Source organism: Somniosus microcephalus, chromosome 27 (assembly GCF_052327205.1).
Source record: "Somniosus microcephalus isolate GS21.2 chromosome 27, FLI_Smic_1.0, whole genome shotgun sequence".
NCBI classification, from domain to species: Eukaryota; Metazoa; Chordata; class Chondrichthyes; order Squaliformes; family Somniosidae; genus Somniosus; species Somniosus microcephalus.
In genome coordinates this window covers 23,651,117-23,670,580 of record NC_141013.1, presented here as the reverse complement: position 1 = coordinate 23,670,580, position 19,464 = coordinate 23,651,117, and the positions used below count along the sequence as shown (strand labels likewise).

At 45.3% G+C, this 19,464-nt stretch overlaps 1 protein-coding gene across 5 annotated transcripts in view; it reads right to left on the bottom strand.

Annotated features, from left to right (window-relative positions):
- sltm (SAFB-like, transcription modulator) overlaps positions 1–19,464 on the bottom strand; it is a 52,482-nt gene that overhangs the window by 11,930 nt on the left and 21,088 nt on the right. For 3 of the 5 annotated variants that reach the window (XM_085968700.1, XM_085968701.1, XM_085968704.1), the window contains 9 exons: positions 19,035–19,062; positions 17,113–17,584; positions 16,393–16,439; positions 15,585–15,712; positions 15,328–15,477; positions 12,526–12,641; positions 6,865–7,037; positions 6,564–6,658; positions 745–899 (listed from right to left, as the gene is read on the bottom strand). In XM_085968700.1, the coding sequence (XP_085824826.1) occupies positions 745–899; positions 6,564–6,658; positions 6,865–7,037; positions 12,526–12,641; positions 15,328–15,477; positions 15,585–15,712; positions 16,393–16,439; positions 17,113–17,584; positions 19,035–19,062 (1,364 nt within the window). The remainder of the gene's footprint in view (positions 1–744; positions 900–6,563; positions 6,659–6,864; positions 7,038–12,525; positions 12,642–15,327; positions 15,478–15,584; positions 15,713–16,392; positions 16,440–17,112; positions 17,585–19,034; positions 19,063–19,464) is intronic. The other 2 variants (XM_085968702.1, XM_085968703.1) reach the window with 2 other exon arrangements.

Here is a 19,464-nt window from a genome sequence, read left to right as displayed (position 1 = left end):
GATTTTTTAAAGTGATGTTGGTAGAGTGATCAATGCTGGCATGGGGAATTCCCCTGTGCTTCTTCGAAATAGTGCCATGGCATCTTTTACATCCACCGGAGAGAGCAGGCGGGACTCAAGTTTAACGCCTCATCAGAAAGCTGCCACCTCAGACAGTGCAGCACTCCCTCAACACTGCACTGGAGTGTTGGCCTAAATTCTGTGCTTAAGTCTCTGGAGTGGGGCTTGAATCCCCCCCCAACCTTCCAACTCAGCAGAGAGTACTACCACTGAGCCATGGCTGACACCATGAGATAATTTGAGCAATCTCAATATTAATACAGGTAGACTATCCTTTATCCGAAAACCTCGGGACCAGCCGTGTTTCGGTTTTCGGAGAATTTCGGATTTCGGAAGGTGGGTCGGCGGGGGTCGGGGCTCCGCGCGCACGACTTACACTGACGCTCAGCGTAAGTCGGTGGGGGTCGGGGTCGGCGGGGGTCGTGCGCACGACTTACCCTTTATCCGAACTTCCAAAACCGGAACCCTCTAAAAACCGAAGGTTTTTTCGTTCAGCGTAAGTCGTGCGCACGACTTACGCTGAACGAAAAAACCGAAGGTTTTTTTTTTTTTTTTTTAAGAGGGTTTCGGTTTTCGGAAGTTCGGATAAAGGGTAGTCTACCTGTACTCAATCCAAATAGATGCAAGTTCACAGCATAAAAAGTCTATTGTATCTTTCCTCTCAAGTTGGAAAATTCCACTTACCTTCTTAATTCTATTGCACGTCGTATGCGTTCCAATCGGATTAAGCGCTCGCGAAGTTTTTGCTGTTTTATTTTTTCAAATGGCAGAATATCCCTCCTGTCCCTGGAGTTTGGCTTAGATGAAGTATGTTTTCCTCTACTTCTTGAACTGGTTGTCTAGAAGTATTAGTAAAGACAAAAATTTTCCGAATCAGTATCACAGGTTTAAATACTTTAATCACAATTTGCTTCATATTGTATCCTCCTATTCCCAGATCGGGTCAATGTAGATACCCCCACTACGTTGCTAAAGCTGCTCTTTTGGCAGCATATCACAGGGAAACAGGATTTTTTCCCTTGGAAGTGAGCTATACTGCCAATGCCATGTACTGAAACATCTGACAACTCGGCCAAATTACAAAAATCAGCCACGGTTAGGATTCAAGTGTCTTCCAGCCTATTGCGTATTCTAAATCCTGGACGATTCAGTTACTCCAAATAGTTTTATCAAGAGCAACCATGAAAATCACATCTTCACACTTATACAGAAAAGTCAGAAAAACCTTTCTAGAACACATAAGCAAAGCTGAATGTTGAGAACTAGCCAAAACCAGTGTGTATTAAGAGCTAAATGAGAGTAGTATTTTATTTCCTTCCAGGTCTTCGCATTTTCTCAAGTCTGTGGCTGGGAGTGTAGACAGGTGTGCTGCTTGAGCCTCTACCAGTGACAATCATGTCAAGCTAATGGAATACAGGTGAGCATGTTACTCCCTTTCCAGTGAAAGAATGCTTTGTTTCCACTAACCACCACCACCACCGCCGCCGCCCCCCCACCCCCATTTCCTCCTAAATAGCATGGAGAAGATTGGGAATTAAACGTGCTGGAAAATTACAAGCTTGCAGCTAGCCCACATAGTCCGTCTTGACCAAATTCAAGTAAACAGAATGCAAGAGCTGTAATGGAACCAGTCTTTCCAAATTGATTTAGGACCACATACAAAAAATCAAATCAAAATTAGGACCAGATCAATACCTGTCAAAATAATTGGACAGTTTCATTCCAGGACCTGAGTCTGGTTACTTCACATTATCAAATACGGTTTTTGAAATCATAAAAATCCAAAATTAAGTGCTAGCATTAAATCAAAATTCTCACCCTGCCACGCACTCCTAGTTTTAGGGTTTCCATGGTTGATTAAGACAGTATTAATATCACCCTTAGGTTTTTTACATGATAGAATTTTTGTATTAATCTGGAATCACAGTATTCCTTTAAGTTTCTAAGATCTTCAAATTTAGAATTCATCAATGTTCGATATTTGATTGGCTAGTATCGAAACACTATACTTCTAACCTCGGAGGCTTGGACTGATCAGCATTAAAAAATGTAGGGATATATGCAATGAAAAGGGTTATGTAGATGGATAAATTTTACACAAGTTAGTACAGTATTGTGGTAAACCACTGTTTGTATACTGTTTGCATTCCATTGTGTACATGCCTGGACATGCCTCGGCTGACTCCTCCCACAAGTCCTAGTATAAAGGTGGCTGCTCCCCAGCCCTTTGTATTTCTGGACCGGTCGACCACTCGAGGCAGACCTCCATTCTTTTGTTAATAAAAGCCTTTAGTTACTCTTCTAACTCTCAGTCTTTTATGAGTAATTGATAGCGCATCAATTTTATTAACAAAATTTTTATAATGGAAAAGATCCTCACACCAGCATGCCTGGACTTAAATCATCGGGAGGCAGACTCATCCACCAAGTTTACTCACTGGCTTAAGTGTTTCGAAAAATTCCTGACCGCCTCCGAAGCAATCAAATCGGAAGAGGACAAACTGGATGTCCTGACCTCCAAAGTGAACCACCGAGTGTACTCGGTCATCCAAGACGCGACCTCATACGCGGATGCTATCAAGCTCCTCAAGGACCAGTACACGCGCCCAGTGAACAAAGTGTACGCCAGGCACCTTCTGGGGAGTCGTAAACAACAACCTGGGGAATCGACCGTGGAATATCTTCAGGCACTGTCCGTGCTTGGCCGGGCCTGTGGGTGTAAGGATGTAAAGGCCGCCGTGTACACAGAGGAACTTATCCGGGACGCTTTTGTCGCGGGCCACAGATCCAATTACACCCGACAGCGACTGTTGGAGCAGAGTGACCTCAACCTCAACAAGGCCTCTGAACTCGCACTATCATTGGATGCAGCCTACCAGGGCATGGATGCCTACTCCTCTGCACCGTGGACGCCGCGGGGAACGACAGCCTGGGACACGGTAGGACCGCCTCATAGCGCCGTGCCACCCCAGCCACGGCCCAACTACCGCAGCAGTGTCCCAAGGCCAGACAGCAGTGCCCCAAGGCCAGAAATGCTACTTCTGTGGCCAGGCAAAACACCCCAGAGCGCGCTGCCCGGCGAAAAACACGATCTGCTCGGGCTGCGGGAAGAAGGGACACTACGCTAGCGTCTGCAGGGCCAAAGCCACCCCGAACCCCAGCAGCGCCGCGTGTGGGCCATGCGGGCCGCCATCTTGGGCCTCCTCGGCCATGTGCGAATCACCGGTACAGCAGCCATTTTGGACGCCTCCAGCCACATGGGGATCATGGACGCCGCCATCTTGGACGACAGCCGGGACGCAGCAGGCCCCCGACACCGCCTCATCTGATACCCGCAGCGACACACCGACCCCTACGCTGGCATCCGTTACACTGGACCAAGCGAGACCGCACCAACTGGCCAGTTCCACAATGGACATTCAGGTAAATGGTCACGATACAATCTGCCTTTTTGACTCTGGGAGCACGGAGAGCTTCATCCACCCTGACACGGTGCGGCGTTGCTCTCTCCCAGTCCTGCCTGCGCACCAGCGGATTTCTATGGTCTCCGAGTCCCAGTCAGCGGACATTGGCGGCTACTGCGTGGTGACACTCATAGTAGACGGGACTGTGTACGATAATTTTAAACTTCTGGTCCTGCCCGACCTCTGCGCTGCCGTTCTACTGGGGTTAGATTTTCAGTGCCACCTTAAAAGTGTTACGATGGCGTACGGTGGACCCCTCCCCCCACTCACAGTCCGCAGCCAGCAGCTTCCAAATTGCCCGCCGCGCACCAGGTGCAACCTCTCCACACTCCGAGTCACCCCCCCCCCACTGTTTGCTAACCTCACCCCCGACTGTAAGCCCATCGCCACAAAGAGCAGACGATACAGCGCCGGGGACAGGGTTTTCATTAAAACCGAAGTGGAGCGGCTCCTGAAGGAAGGGATTATTGAGGGCAGCACCAGCCCCTGGCGAGCCCAGGTTGTGGTCGTTAAGACCGGCGAGAAGCAGCGCCTGGTCATCGACTACAGCCAGACAATAAATCGCTACACCCTACTGGACGCTTACCCACTCCCCCGCATAGCTGATATGGTCAATCAGATCGCGCAGTACCGCGTCTTCTCGACCATTGACCTGAAATCAGCATACCACCAGCTCCCTATCTGCCCTGAGGACCGCCAGTATACTGCCTTTGAGGCAAACGGCCACCTCTATCACTTCCTTAGGGTTCCCTTTGGCGTCACCAACGGGGTCTCCGTCTTCCAAAGGGAGATGGACCGGATGGTAGATCAAAATGCGTTGCAGGCCACTTTCCCATGTCTGGACAATGTGACCATCTGCGGCCGTGACTTGCAGGACCATGACGCAAACCTCGAAAAATTCCTCCGCACCGCCCAACTCCTGAACCTGACGTATAACAAGGAGAAGTGCATATTCCGCACAAACCGCCTCGCCATCCTTGGCTGTGTTGTGGAACACGGAGTCATCGGTCCCGACCGGATGCGTCCCCTTATGGAACTCCCACTGCCTCAAGGCCCTGAAGAGGTGCCTAGGGTTTTTCTCCTATTACGCCCAGTGGGTCCCCTACTATGCGGACAAGGCCCGTCCGCTGATCAAGTCCACCTCTTTTCCCTTGACGGCAGAGGCCCGCTTAGCCTTCCACCGTATCAAGGAGGACATCGCCAAAGCCACCATGCACGCAGTGAACGAATCCATCCCCTTCCAGGTGGAAAGCGACGCGTCCGACTTTGCCCTGGCCACTACCCTCAATCAGGCGGGGAGACCCGTGGCCTTCTTTTCACGAACCCTCCAGGGCCCGGAGACCAGACACTCCGCTGTTGAGAAGGAGGCCCAGGCTATTGTGGAGGCTGTGCGTCATTGGAGGCACTACCTGGCCGGAAAACGATTTACCCTGCTCACTGACCAGCGTTCAGTCGCTTTCATGTTTAACAACAAGCAGAGGGGCAAAATCAAAAATGACAAGATCTTGAGGTGGAGAATCGAACTTTCCACCTACAATTACGAGATCTTGTACCGGCCCGGGAAGCTCAACGAACCCCCGGATGCTCTATCGCGTGGCACCTGCGCCAGCGCGATCGATAGACTGCGGGCCCTCCACAATGACCTCTGCCACCCGGGGGTCACCAGGTTCTTCCACTTCGTCAAGGCCCGCAACCTACCTTACTCCATTGAGGTCAGGACCATGACCGGGAACTGCCAAGTCTGCGCTGAGTGCAAACCGCACTTTTATAAACCAGACAGGGCCCACCTGATAAAAGCCACTCGCCCCTTCGAGCGCCTGAGCGTCGATTTTAAAGGGCCTCTCCCCTCCTCCGACCGCAACGTGTACTTCCTCAATATTATTGATGAGTACTCCCATTTCCCGTTCGCCATCCCCTGCCCGGACATGACCAGTGCCACGGTCATTAAATGCCTAAATGACCTCTTCACCCTGTTCGGTTTCCCCAGCTATATCCATAGCGACCGGGGCTCATCGTTTATGAGCGACGAGCTCCGTCAGTACCTGCTAACTAGGGGTATTGCCACAAGCAGGACCACTAGTTACAACCCCCGGGGGAACGGACAGGTGGAAAGAGAAAATGCGACAGTTTGGAAGGCCGCCCTGCTAGCCTTAAAGTCTAGGGGCCTTCCAACCTCCCGCTGGCAGGATGTGCTACCCGATGCGCTCCACTCTATTCGGTCACTGCTCTGCACTGCCACTAACGCCACCCCTCATGAGAAAATGTTTGTCTTCCCAAGGAAGTCCACATCGGGGACATCGCTACCGCCATGGCTGACGTCCCCAGGGCCGGTCCTACTGAGAAGACACGTGAGGACCCATAAAACGGACCCCCTGGTCGAGAGGGTCGACCTCCTCCACGCCAACCCCCAGTACGCTTACATTGCGTACCCGGACGGGCGGGAGGACACAGTCTCCATAAGAGACCTTGCACCCTCGGGGGCTGCAGTAACCCACTACCCACTACCACCCCCCCCCCCCCACGATCCGATATCCAGCCCCAGCAGACGGCAGGCCTGGGTCCCGCTCAACATCTACGAGGACGACACGCCAGCGCCACAGCCTACGCGGGACTTGATGCCGGAAGCTTCACTACCCCCGCCGTCGCCACGCCGATCACAGCGGCAGACAAGACCTCCGGAGAGACTCCAATACACTAACTTTTAATACACTTCACCCCGCCGGACTCAATTTTAAACAAGGGGTGAATGTGGTAAACCACTGTTTGTATACTGTTTGCATTCCATTGTGTACATGCCTGGACATGCCTCGGTTGACTCCTCCCACAAGTCCTAGTATAAAGGTGGCTGCTCCCCAGCCCTTTGTATTTCTGGACCGGTCGACCACTCGAGGCAGACCTCCATTCTTTTGTTAATAAAAGCCTTTAGTTACTCTTCTAACTCTCAGTCTTTTATGAGTAATTGATAGCGCATCAAGTATATAATGAATAGAACAAAGTAGATGAGCATTTTCCACTTGTAATCCTTTTCCCCATACTGACCTGCTCACTCTTGCTTTTCTTTGCAGTTTTCACACTAACAACAGGTTCACCTTTAGCCTTGTCAATAACCACCATCCGATGGGGACTCTTCACACCTGTGAAATCAAAGCAGTCATAGAAAATTCCTGGAATTCGACAAGTATCAGTGACTTTTCCCAACAGTAACTCCTTTTGAAATTCATTACAACTTAACAGGGTCACATAAAAAACTTGCACACAACTAGGTTTGAACCCTGGATTAGAACCGTCGTCCAAAATTCACTTTTTAATGACATCTTATGTCACAAATAGAAATACATACTCCTTCGCCTCTTCTCATCCACTTTTTTGGAATGGTCGTGACTACTACTCGCACTCTCCTTCTCATCCTTTTTATTTTCTGATTTCTTTGTGGAGCTTGACCCAGTCTTGCTTTCTTTTCTCTCTCCAGATTTTTCGGTTTTCTTATCCTCTTTTTTAGAAGAAACTTGGGTCCTTTGTATTTAGGATGAGAGAATTTAAACACCAAACATTAATGGGCTTGTTTATAATTGCAGAACTTTCTAAAATGGTTCCGAAGTATTTTCTGTAATATAATTATATACTAGTGGAGTTCCTATGGTATTGCTTATGGCAAGTTTGAGATGAATGTGGTAAAAAAATTAAATAAGTGCATAGTGGTGAAATGTTTTGATTGCCTTATACACACACAAATTCCCTAAGCGGTTTCTTATTCAGTTGATGAATGTTTTATAAGATGGCAATGGAGTTGCGAGACACAACACAGAAAAATCGCTCTGCAGAGCTACTGCCTAGAAGCCAGATGCAAACTATAATCTAACAGTTGACATAATAAAATGTCATTGGAATAGTAATTTACAATGGTAAATGTTGACTTAAAACTGTGACCATAATTGTGACAGTGGGCAGCAACGCTTGTGGACCTGAAGCATGCAAGATTTGTAAAATATATTTTCAATCATGTGAAAATTTGGCCAAACAACTCTAAACCGAACTCTTAAAATGCTACTGGGCTGCTGAGAGTTGATCCCCGTACAAATCTCGTCACCTGTAAAACCTGCCCTCACCAAAGCTCTTTTCAGTAGATATCCGTGATCCACTAAATAAAAAGGAACTTCTCTCACAATTCATGGCAAGACTGAAGACAAAACTGCCTACAGCCATCTTATCTGGATAAAAAAAGAACTAAACTTTAAAAACAATAAAGTTGCATTACTTGCAAATGGTATGCAGATAACAGTTATCCCTATTGCCTGAATAAGTACCAAGCTAGCCGATCTCAGCTGCCATATCAGTAGCCACATTGGCCTCAGGACCAGAGTTAAAAAGTGGGGGGAGTCAGGATGGCTGCTCCCAACCTGGAGGGAGCACAACGAGAGCGGAGCAGTCCCGAGCAGCAGGAGCCTGAGACCAGAAGGAGCGGACCTGGTGGGAGCGCGGCGAGAGCGGAGCAGTCCTGAGCGGCAGGAGCCAGACACCGGAAGGAGCGGACCTGGTGGGAGCGGAGCAGTCCCGAGCGGCAGGAGCCAGAGACCGGAAGGAGCGGACCTGGAGGGAGAGCAGCGAGAACAGAGCAGTCCCGAGCGGCAGGAGCCAGAGACCGGAAGGAGCGGACCTGGTGGGAGCGGAGCAGTCCCGAGCGGCAGGAGCCAGAGACCGGAAGGAGCGGACCTGGTGGGAGCGCGGCGAGAGCGGAGCAGTCCCGAGCGGCAGGAGCCAGAGACCGGAAGGAGCGGACCTGGAGGGAGAGCAGCGAGAACAGAGCAGTCCTGAGCGGCAGGAGCCCGAGACCGGAAAGAGCAGACCTGGAGCGAGAGCAGAGAGAGCGGAGCAGTCCTGGAGAGAGCACAGCAGTTCAAAGGAGCGGCAGCAACTCAACAGAGGCAGTTTTTGAAAAAGTGACGTCGGCACAAGGAAAGAAGCCGGTTGGTGAGTGTATTTTTTTTTAAAGTTTATTTCTGCTAAGTTAGTTAATCGCCTATTAAATAGAGCGAAAGAGCTGATTGGGGAGTAGCTGCTGAGCGTTTATGGTTAAGTTTTAAGTTTATTTCTGCTGGGTTAGTTCTTAGTCTATTAAATAGAGGCATGGCAGGGCAGCTCAGTCGCGTGGAGTGCACATCCTTTGCCACGTGGGAAGTCCTAGACGCTTCGCGTAGCCTGCACAACCACATGTGCAGGAAGTGTCGCAGCTACAGCAACTCGAGCTCTGGGTTTCGGAGCTTGAGCGGCACTGGAGTCACTGCGGTGCATTCGCGAGGCTGAGAGTTAGTGGATAGCACGTTTCTAGAGGTGGTCACCCCGCAGCTTAAGAGTATGCAGGCAGAGAGGGAATGGGTGACCGCCAGACAGAAGGAGGAGGATCAGGCCGCTCTCCAGCCAGTACTCTGGGGAGTGCAGCCAGAGTCAAGTCCATGGCACCACGGGTGGCTCAGCTGCAAAGGGGGGGGGGGGGGGGGGGGCAGGGGGGAGGAGGAAAAAAAGAACAATAGTGGTAGGGGATTCAATAGTTAGGGGAGCAGGCAGGCATTTCTGCGGCTGTAGACGTGACTCCAGGATGGCATGTTGCTTCCCTGGTGCCAGAGTCAAGGATGTCACTGAGCAGCTGCAGGACACTGAGAGGGGGGGGGGGGGGGGGGGGGAGGAGGGTGAACAGCCAGAGTTCGTTGTCCATCAGTGCAAACGACATAGGCAGAAAGAGGGATGAGGTCCTGCAGGCAGAGTTTAGGGAGCTAGGAGAGAGATTAAAAAGCAGGACCTCAAAACGTAGTAATCTCCAGATTACTCCCGGTGCCACGTGCTAGTGAGTACAGGAATAGGAGGATAGAACAGATGAATGTGTGGCTGGAGAGATGGTGCAGGAGGGAGGGCTTTAGATTCCTTAGGCATTGGGACAGTTTCTGGGGAAGGTGGGACCTGTACAAGCCGGACGGGTTACACCTCAAGAGAGCCGGGACCAATATTCTCGCGGGGAGGTTTGTTCGTGCTGTTGGGGAGGGTTTAAACTAGCTTGGCAGGGGGATGGGCACCAGCATATAGGAGTAGCAATGAGGAATAAGGTGCATAAAAGAGTATGTGTTTGATAGTACTAGAGGCGGTAGTAGTACCGTATTAGATAGGAGCAGACTAAGAAAGACTACGTAAAAATTCAAAAGAGGGTTTAAAATGCATGTACGTAAACTCACCAAGTGTGCTGAATAAGGTTGGTGAGCTACAAGCACAATTAGCCATGTGGCAATAACAGAAATGTGACTTAAAAATGGTGAGGACTGGGCACTTAATACTCGAGGGTACAAGGTGTTCAGAAGAAATAGGGAAGGAAAAAAGGGAGGTGGGGTGACAGTGCTGATTAAGGAAGACATTGTGGTGTTGGAAAGGGAGGATGTTCTTGAGGGGACAAGGACAGAATCCATTTGGTTAGAGTTGAGGAGCAAAAAGAGTATGATCACACCACTGGGGTATTCTATAGGCCTCCAAATAGTGAGGGGGGGTAGAGGAGCAAATCTGCAGGGAAATCGCAGATATGCAAGAGCTATAGAGTGGCGATATTGGGGGACTTTTATTACCCAAATAACGATTGGGATAATGCTAGGGTAAAGGGAAAGGAGGGGGAGGAATTTCTGAAATGTGTTCAGGAGAATTTCCTTGACCAATATGTTCTTGGCCCAACTAGGAAGAAGTCATTGCTGGATGCGGTGCTGGGGAATGGGGTGGACCAGGTCGACCAAGTGTCTGTGGGAGAACACTTGGGTACGAGTGATCATCGTATCATAAGATTTAGATTAGCAATGGAGAGGAGCAAGGAACAATCTAGAGTGGAACTTCCAAGCTGAAATAGGGCTAACTTCAATGGGGTGCAAAAAGATCTAGCCAGGGTAAAATGGGACCAAAAACTGACAGGAAAAACTGTAACAGAACAATGGATGATCTTTAAGGAGGAGATGTTCCAAGTACAGGCTCGGTACATTCCAACAAGAGGGAAGGGTAAGGGAACCAAAGCAAGGGCTCCTTGGATGACGAGGGAGGTAGAGAAGATGATGAAACAAAAAAAAGTGGATGATGTCAGGTGAATTCTTCAAGGGAGAACCAGACCAAATACAGCAAGTTGAGAGGGGATGTGAAGATGAAAATACAATTGGCAGAGAGAGAATATATGAGAGAGAATGGCGGTTAACATAAAACGGAACCCAAAAATCTTCTACCGGCATGTAAACAGTAAGTGGGTAGGAAGAGGCCGAGTGGGGCCTATTAGAGACAAAGAAGGTGTTATATGCTTAGAGGTGCAGGGCAAGGCTCAATGAGTACTTTGTATTGATGTTTACCAAGGAGATGGATGCTGACAAAATATCGGTAGAAGAGGAAAAGATAGAAGCAATGGAAGGGGTGAAAATCGACAGGATGTTCCAGAAAGGCTGGGTATGCTTAGAGCGGACAAGTTGCCTGGTCCAGATGGCTTGCATCCCAGGTTGCAAAGGGAATTGGGGGAGGAGATAGCGGAAGGGCTTGCCATAATTTTCCAATCTTCCCTAGATGCGGGTGAGATGCCGGAGGATTGGAAAGTGGCAAATGTGACACCATTGTTCAAGAAAGAGTGTAAGGACAATCCTAGTAACTACAGGCCGGTCAGTTTAACATCAGTGGTGGATAAAGTTTTAGAAACAATAATCAAGGAAAAAATTAACGGGCACTTGGAGAGGTTTAAGCTAATTAAGGAGAGCCAACACGGATTTGTAAAAGGCAGATCGTGTTTGACTAATCTAATTGAATTTTTTGATGAAGCAACAGAGGATTGATGAAGGGAATGCAATGGATGTTGTCTACATGGATTTTCGGACGGCATTTGACAAAGTACCATATGGAAGGCTGGTTAACAAAATTGAGGCTTATGGAATAGGTGGGTCAGTGGCAGCTTGGATAAGGAATTGGCTTAAGGACAGAAAACAGCGAGTTGTGGTAAATGGCTGTTTTTCAGACTGGAGGATGGTAGACAGTGGTGTTCCCCAAGGGTCAATGCTGGGGCCACTGATAAATGACCTGGATATTGGAATAGAGTAGAATTTCTAATTTCTCGATGACACCAAACTTGGGGGTGTGGCAAACAACGATGATACCAATTGACTGCAACAGGATATAGAAAGGCTAGCAGAATGGGCAGATGGAATTTAATAGAGAAGTGAGGGGTAATGCATTTTGGCAGAAGCAATATACACTTAATGGCACAGTTTTCAAGAGTGTGCAGGGACAGAGGGACCTGGAGTTAATGTGCATAGGTCCCTGAAGGTGGCAGGATATATGGAGAGAGTGGTTAGCAAAGCATATGGGATCTTGGGCTTCATAAATAGAGGTATTGAGTACAAAAGTAGAGAAGTTATGCTGAACCTTTATAAAGCGCTGGTTAGGCCACAACTGGAGTATTGCGTCCAGTTCTGGTCACCACACTTTAGGAAGGATGTGAAGGCCCTGGAGAGGGTGCAGAAGAGATTTACTAGGATAGTTCCGATGATGGGGGATCTTAGCTACAAGGACAGGTTGGAGAAGCTGGATTTGTTTTCATTAGAGCAAAAGAGGTTGAGGGGTGATTTGATCGAGGTGTACAAGATTATGACGGGTTTGGATAGGCTAGATGGGGAAATTTTGTTCCTACTAGTTGATGGTACAAGGACTAGGGGGACACAGATTTAAGGTTTTGGGCAAGAGATACAGGGGGGATGTGAGGAAAAACTTTTTTATGCAGCGAGTGGCGAGGACCTGGAATTCGCTGCTGACGGAAGTGGTGGAGGCGGAGACATTTAATGTTTTCAAGGGGAGACTTGATAGGCACTTGAGGGAAATAAACTTGCAGGGCTACGGGGATAGAGCGGGGGAATGGGACTGACTGGATTGCTCTACAGAGAGCCAGCACAGACTCGATGAGCCGAATGGCCTCCTTCTGTGCCATTATGACTATTTGCCACCATACACTTACTTGCTACTTGTTTTTCCACTAGTCGAACTCTTTTTATCACTGCTAATTCTGCTTGAACTCGTCCTCCCGGTTCCATCTTTTGTTGTGGATTCTTTTTTAAATGGATCATTTTTAACCTAAATGGACAAAGACAAATCGGATTTTTTTTAAATTTTTTTTTTTTTTTTTAAAAAGGCAAAAGAACTGTTCAGGAGTATTGGACAGATAGGCAGTTTCCAATTTTAGAATTAGACTAAATTCTCAGATGTGACATTGTCCCAAGAAAACTAAATAGAAACCACTTCAGCAATAGAAAACAAGGAATCACATGACTCGTAGCCGCATGGATTAGTTCACCGAATTTCTCATTGAGCATCAACATCCCATATCTTGAGAGCAGACATTTACAAGTAGCCATATACCTAGAATATATATTATAAAAGATTGTGCCTGCCTGCACTTCCTATAAGCTTTCTCCATTATAAATTCTTATATGTCCATATGTATAATGGAAATTGCCAATGTAAACTTGGCATGCTGAAAGTACACCCTCCCCACAGTTGAGGCACTGCACCATCACTGGACATATGGAAACAAAGATAAGGATCGACACAAAGCTGAGTGGGAGGGTATGCTGTGAGGAGGATGTCGTGCAACTCCAGTACGATTTGGACAGGTTGGGTGATTGGGCAGAAACATGGCAAATGCACTATAATGTGGATAAATGTGAGGTTATCCACTTTGGTGGCAAAAACAGGAAGGCAGATTATTTTTTGAATGGCAATAGATTGGGAGAAGGGGAAGTGCAAAGAGACCTGGGTGTTCTTGTGCACCAGTCGCTAAAGGTAAGCATGCAGGTGCAGCAGGCGGTTAAGAAGGCAAATGGTATGTTGGCCTTCGTAGCAAGAGGGTTCGAGTACAGGAACAAGGAGGTCTTGCTGCAGTTGTACAGGGCCTTGGTGAGACCGCATCTAAGAGTATTGTGTGCAGTTTTGGTCACTTTATCGGAGGAAGGATGTTCTTGCCATGGAAGGAGTGCAACGAAGATTCACCAGGCTGATACCTGGGATGGCAGGAATGACGTACGAGGAGAGATTGTGTCGATTGGGCTTATACTCACTGGAGTTTAGAAGATTGAGGGGGGGATCTCATCGAAACCTATAAAATTCTGTCAGGCCTGGACAGACTAGATGCAGGAAGGATGTTTCCGTTGGCCGGGGAGTCCAGAACCAGGGGTCATAGTCTAAGGATAAGGGGTAAGCCATTTAGGACTGAAATGAGGAGGAATTTCTTCACCCAGAGAGTGGTGAACCTGTGGAATTCTCTGCCACAGAGGGCAGTGGAGGCCAGTTCATTAAATATATTCAAGAAGGAGTTGGATATATTTCTTAAGGCTAAAGGGATCAAGGGATATGGGGAGAAGGCAGGGACAGGGTACTGAATTGGGATGATCAGCCATGATCTCATTGAATGGCGGAGCAGGCTCGAAGGGCCGAATGGCCTACTCCTGCTCCTATCTTCTATGAATGCATGACTTCAAATGAGGACTGAATTACAGGTGCTCATCCTAATCCAATTATACCCTGGCCTCCAACCCTGCTTCACCTGAAAACTGGACACGGTCCTGACTCTGTGGAGATTGACTAGTATATATAAAATTATTACACAATCCCTATATATAAGAAAAATCAAGCAAAGTACATTTCAGCTGTGTAGCATTTTACCCTGTTATTATTTTGAACATATTAAACATGTCAGATAAATACACAGACAATATCAAGTTCAGTCCAATGAGGGATAGAACCTGAAAGCTTCCTGGTCTGTACAGCACCAATGCAACTGAACAATTGGGAGATCTTCAAACTGGCATCATAAACAAAACTGTGCATTTACTTCAGCATTGTTCATTATCACTAATCTTATGAGTCTTAATGGGGGAAAATAAAATAAGAGTGTGCAGGCAAAACTGTTTAAAAGATAATAAACTGAACATAACCACTCTCCCACCCCACTATGAACTCACAGAAGCAAAGCTCCTTTAGAACAGTCTAGTAGTTATGTGAATCTCTAATTAGGTAAATATTTATAATCCAGACACTTGTGTGCATTAATATAGATTAACGTGCATCACTGTAAATGAAACCACAAACCAACTGGTTCAGTGACTAATGTATACTTACAGTAACAGAATAAGGTCTTTCTTTAATATTTTACCACAGCTTGTCATACATTGATGCTGTTTAAAGATTTAAAAAACTAAAAGACACTCTAAAAAGATTCTACACTAAATTGTCTCAGACTGTTTGTAACAGTTTCAAATATACCTCTACTGAGTAAACAGATATCAAATCATTCCATATAACATTCATTTGACTTACTTCTAAGCCCATCTGAAACCTTCGTCCCGCCTGTCCCCAGTTTTGTAGATTTGTTAATGTTCCTTGCTACATGGTTTTTGTCTTTATATTTCTGCTAGTATTCTCTCCTGCCTCCATTCCATTGACCTGTCAGCTCTAGTATTTATGACAGTTTGTGCTGAAGTTAAATGTTTTCAAGTATTTATTGTGCTTTTTGCACTAATAGAACACTATAACGGAGAGTGTTCAATGGTCAGGAAAAGGTGGCCAACTATATATTATGAGACTTCAGTCATGACTAGCAGATTTTTTTAGCTCAAGTCTGTGCATATTAATTTTGAATTTTATTGGTACTTTGGATATACATGTTTATAAGTCATCTCATTTCTTCGGCTTATAAAAATATGGCATTATCACCTGCACACTTAAGTCATAGCCAACATGAACATTTTTTTTAAAAAGTTACTTTTTCAACAGAAATCTGCTGTCCATGTAGCTCAGTGCGATGAAGGTGGGAAATACATCTAGACACTTCTGTACTTGAAGACATGGTCACAAATCCGTAACATCGAGCACCAGGACTGCGTGCATTGGTTACTACTTTCGCACTCAATACCTATGACAAAATGTATACAATTCACATCATGAAATCATTGGTGTGACTTAAAAACTTTAATATATAGTAATTCACACTTCATAGCAAAACATACAATGTACACATACCTTGCCATATTTACTAAACAGATTCTTTAGATCAGCTGCTTTAGTTTTCGAGGACAAGCCACTAATCCACAGGTTCTTGGTTGAACTGCTAGTGCTGCCACTGCTACTCCCAGTACTATGAACACCCCCTATGGTACGGACAAAAAATAAAACCACTGCCATCAACACAAATCATACGAAACAATCATTTTACTAAATTATTTGAACATATTCAGGGTGCGAACTTCAATATATTTTTAAACCTTTGAACTGCAGATCACGTTCACCCATCACCCCTGTGCTCGCTGACCTACACTGGCCCCTGGTCCAGCAATGCCTCGATTTTAAAATTCTCGTTTTCAAATCCATCGATGGCGTCGCCTCTCCCTATCTCTGTAACCTCCTCCAGCCCTACAACCCTCCAAGGTCTCTGCACTCCTCCAATTCTGGCCTCTTGCGCATCCCTGATTTTCTTTGCTCCACCACGGAGAGCCTGCCTTCAGCTGCCTAGGCCCGAAGCTCTGAAATTCCCTCCCTGAACCGCTCAGTCTCTCTCTCTCTCTCTCCTCCTTTAAGACACGACTTAAAACCTACATCTTTTACCAAGCTTTTGGTCACTGTCCTAATATCTCGGCGTGGCTTAGTGTCAAATTTGGTTTGATAATCTCTTCTGTGAAGCGCCTCGGGATGTTTTTACTACGTTAAAGGTGCTATAGAAATGCAAGTTGTTGTATAACAATGCTGTAACATGAATTTCCAACATCAGAGGCAAACTGTCAAGTTACATTTACAAAATATTTGTAAGGGTGATGCGTTAATCTGGTCTTACCTTTTTCATCTTTAGTAGAAGTCTTATCTTTCGTATCCTTACTTGAACTATGAACACAAAACAAAGTTAGAAAAGGGAAACCTAAATATTCAAAAAAAAAAAGTAGAGCTGATATTTCAAAGTACAGACTACTGACACATTTATAAACAAAACAATGCATTTCCCCCCCCTAAAAAGCACCAAAATTAAAAGATAACAGACCACAAAATTATAAAGAATCTCTGGTCACAAATGTACCAAAGCCAACAAGGCCTACATTTGAACAGAATAGTTCCAAAAACGACTCTTGCATCGACTTTCCAAAGCTGAATGAAGATCTAGATTTGTGACAATTCTATTCAGTGAGCAAATCACAATCTTCTCCAGTAATCAGGAGTGGTTGTTTTGATTCCATAGGTGAGAATTCTCCTTACTTGACTGTGAATTTTTCACACGGGTATGTTGATTGTTCAGGATCAACACAAGGCTTTTTTTTTTAATCTTGTAAATTTAACATTAAAAAAAGTGCATAACTGAGCAGAGGAAAAATTACATAGCAAAAAATGCAAGCGGTCAGTCTTGCATCTGTGTTTTAAAAAAAGCACTTTGTTAAGCCTCTTAAAAAGAATTGTAACATACATTGGCTTGTTAGGTCTCATATTAAGAACCACGATTACTCACAAATGACGACCAATCTTACTGCTGGTACTCAGTATCATAAATTGACATAGAAAAACAAACCTCTTTGCTTGACTGGATGCCCCAGAAGATGAGGGGCCTTTCTTTGAAGAATCTTTCTCTTTCTCTCCAGCTTCAGCTTTTCTGGACCCATCCCTGGTCTCCTTCTTCGCTGACTCTGCTTTTATCCCCTCCTCTTTTCTTCCTTCCTTATGGTTTTTCTCCTTCTTCCCCTCATGTTTGACTTCTCCCTTCACATCCTCCTGGGACTTGGACTCCTTTTCAGCTCTGGTTTTATGCTCACATTCTGGAGTTTTCAGGATTTTACCTGTTTCCAAGAGATCGTCGCCATCGCAGTCCAACGTGATGGCATCTTCTGCTTGGATTGTGACTGAAATATTATCATCATCCGCTTCTTTCATAGATGCGTTGGGTTCAATTTCATCTTGAACTGTTTGTTGAGCTTCAGCAAGGTCTTGCTCTGAAGGTAGAGATTTAGACACTTCACGAGAATCGTCATCTATATCATCTACATCTGAGGGATTTAACAGGAATAAACATGGCAAAATACAGGTTTAAATGTCAAAACTTTTACCTAGTAGGTGACCTTATCATTGATATTAAAAAGAAATACAATTTACCTAAATTAAGAAGGTTAGAAAACTATAAAGGTGCATGTGAATCTGAATTCTTCAGGTGACAAAGTTGTTACGTGTAATACCTTTAATACAAAGTCTTCTGTGGCAACACAAACATCCTTAGGAGGAGTTATTCTTTGGTGCATGAATCCCAATTGCAAACTTTCTACATAATGGAATATGTCTTTTTCCAGCCAAGATCTGTTTTCATTTGTACTCATCACTTCAACAAAGTTCAATTGTCCACCAAGGTCCTCTGATTTGAGCATCTCAAATTTCTGGTAAAATCCATCTGATGAAACGGTCCATGCAAGCCATGTTTTCCACTGTATTCATCCAGATAGTGAAGGGCATTAACCATCTTCAAAACAATTCCATACTCGATACCACATCTCAGAATCCATCCGTTCATCTTCATATCACATATTATGGAGAATGGATACCAAACTGCTCAGGATGAAAGTCTTCGGCAAATTCAACATCTCTTTTCACGTACCGTCTAAATCACACAGCAGCGACGGTCTTCAACAGTTTTTTCCCCCCCGAAAAGTTTCATCTACATAGTGTTCGGAGTCCTCCACAGTTCCACAGCAAAGCAGAGCAATGTTCGTAGGTTTTGCCTCCGTTTATGTTGTTTCATTGTACCAGCTGTGTTTACTACAAAAATCAGAATCTCTACTCTTCAGATTCTAGCCTACCAATTCTAGTAGTGCAAGTAAAAGAAATGCATATCACAATCAGTAGAAAGAACCATGCGTTTTCACAAGTGTGAAAACAGATCAGATTTCAAGAATTGGAAGGTCAATTTGATAAAGTAAAATCCATATTCTGAAAAAAATGCTCCAATAGCATCAAACAAAAAAAACCAAAATAATCCACTGTTCTCCCATTTGTTCAAGGGAGCTCTATTAATTTGACATTGTCATACAAGTCACTATGAGGGAGGATATACTGACTTTTACTCCAATATGGAAACATAAACTGTGTTTCATTCAGGACATAAAATTATACAGGTAAAAAAAGAGGAGGCATTTGTAGCTTAGTGGAAAAAAAATCATTGCCGCTCAGTTTGTGTTGTGCATATTCATACATGCACTATAGTAACTGGCAAGTCTACTCTGCACCTTTTTACAAGTCACATTTGGATTTTTAAAAAATCTCCCAAATGTGCAAACTTTCCCCAAAATAGGAGGTCTTTTCATTCCATTTTACATCCGGTGCCTTGTAATAGCTTTCCAACCTTCATCTATTTATATTAAATTAAATCAATCAAAATACAGTGCAAATTACAACGTGAACTGAAGGGAAGATACAAACTTTGCAAAGGCAGTGGCAGCCATTACATACCTTGTTCATTTTCATCCACTTCTGCTTCCTGAAATAGCAGTTGGAAGGCATTTTTTAAAAAAAAGATGCAATTCTTAAATTCAACAACTTCTTACATTTAGACAAACACAATTAAGATGAACCCCACTTTCAGAGTGCTCCAATATACTGAATGAATGTTGCATTAGATTTAAAACAAAATACAATTTGGAACTCGGAATGAAGCCCTTCTGATTCATTCTTTCTAGCAGGAATAAATCTGAATGCTTAAATGAAGGTGGTGGGGGGGGGGAAAATAAAATCGGTAAATGTTATCAAAATTAAAATCAAATCTGACAGTGCAGATCCAGAGCTGGAACAACAGGTTAGTAGCAGGTCATGGGTGAAAGTACAGTTCTAAAGTTACTGAACCACTTAGAAGGGAAAATAAAGCTGGAAATGTGAGATACTT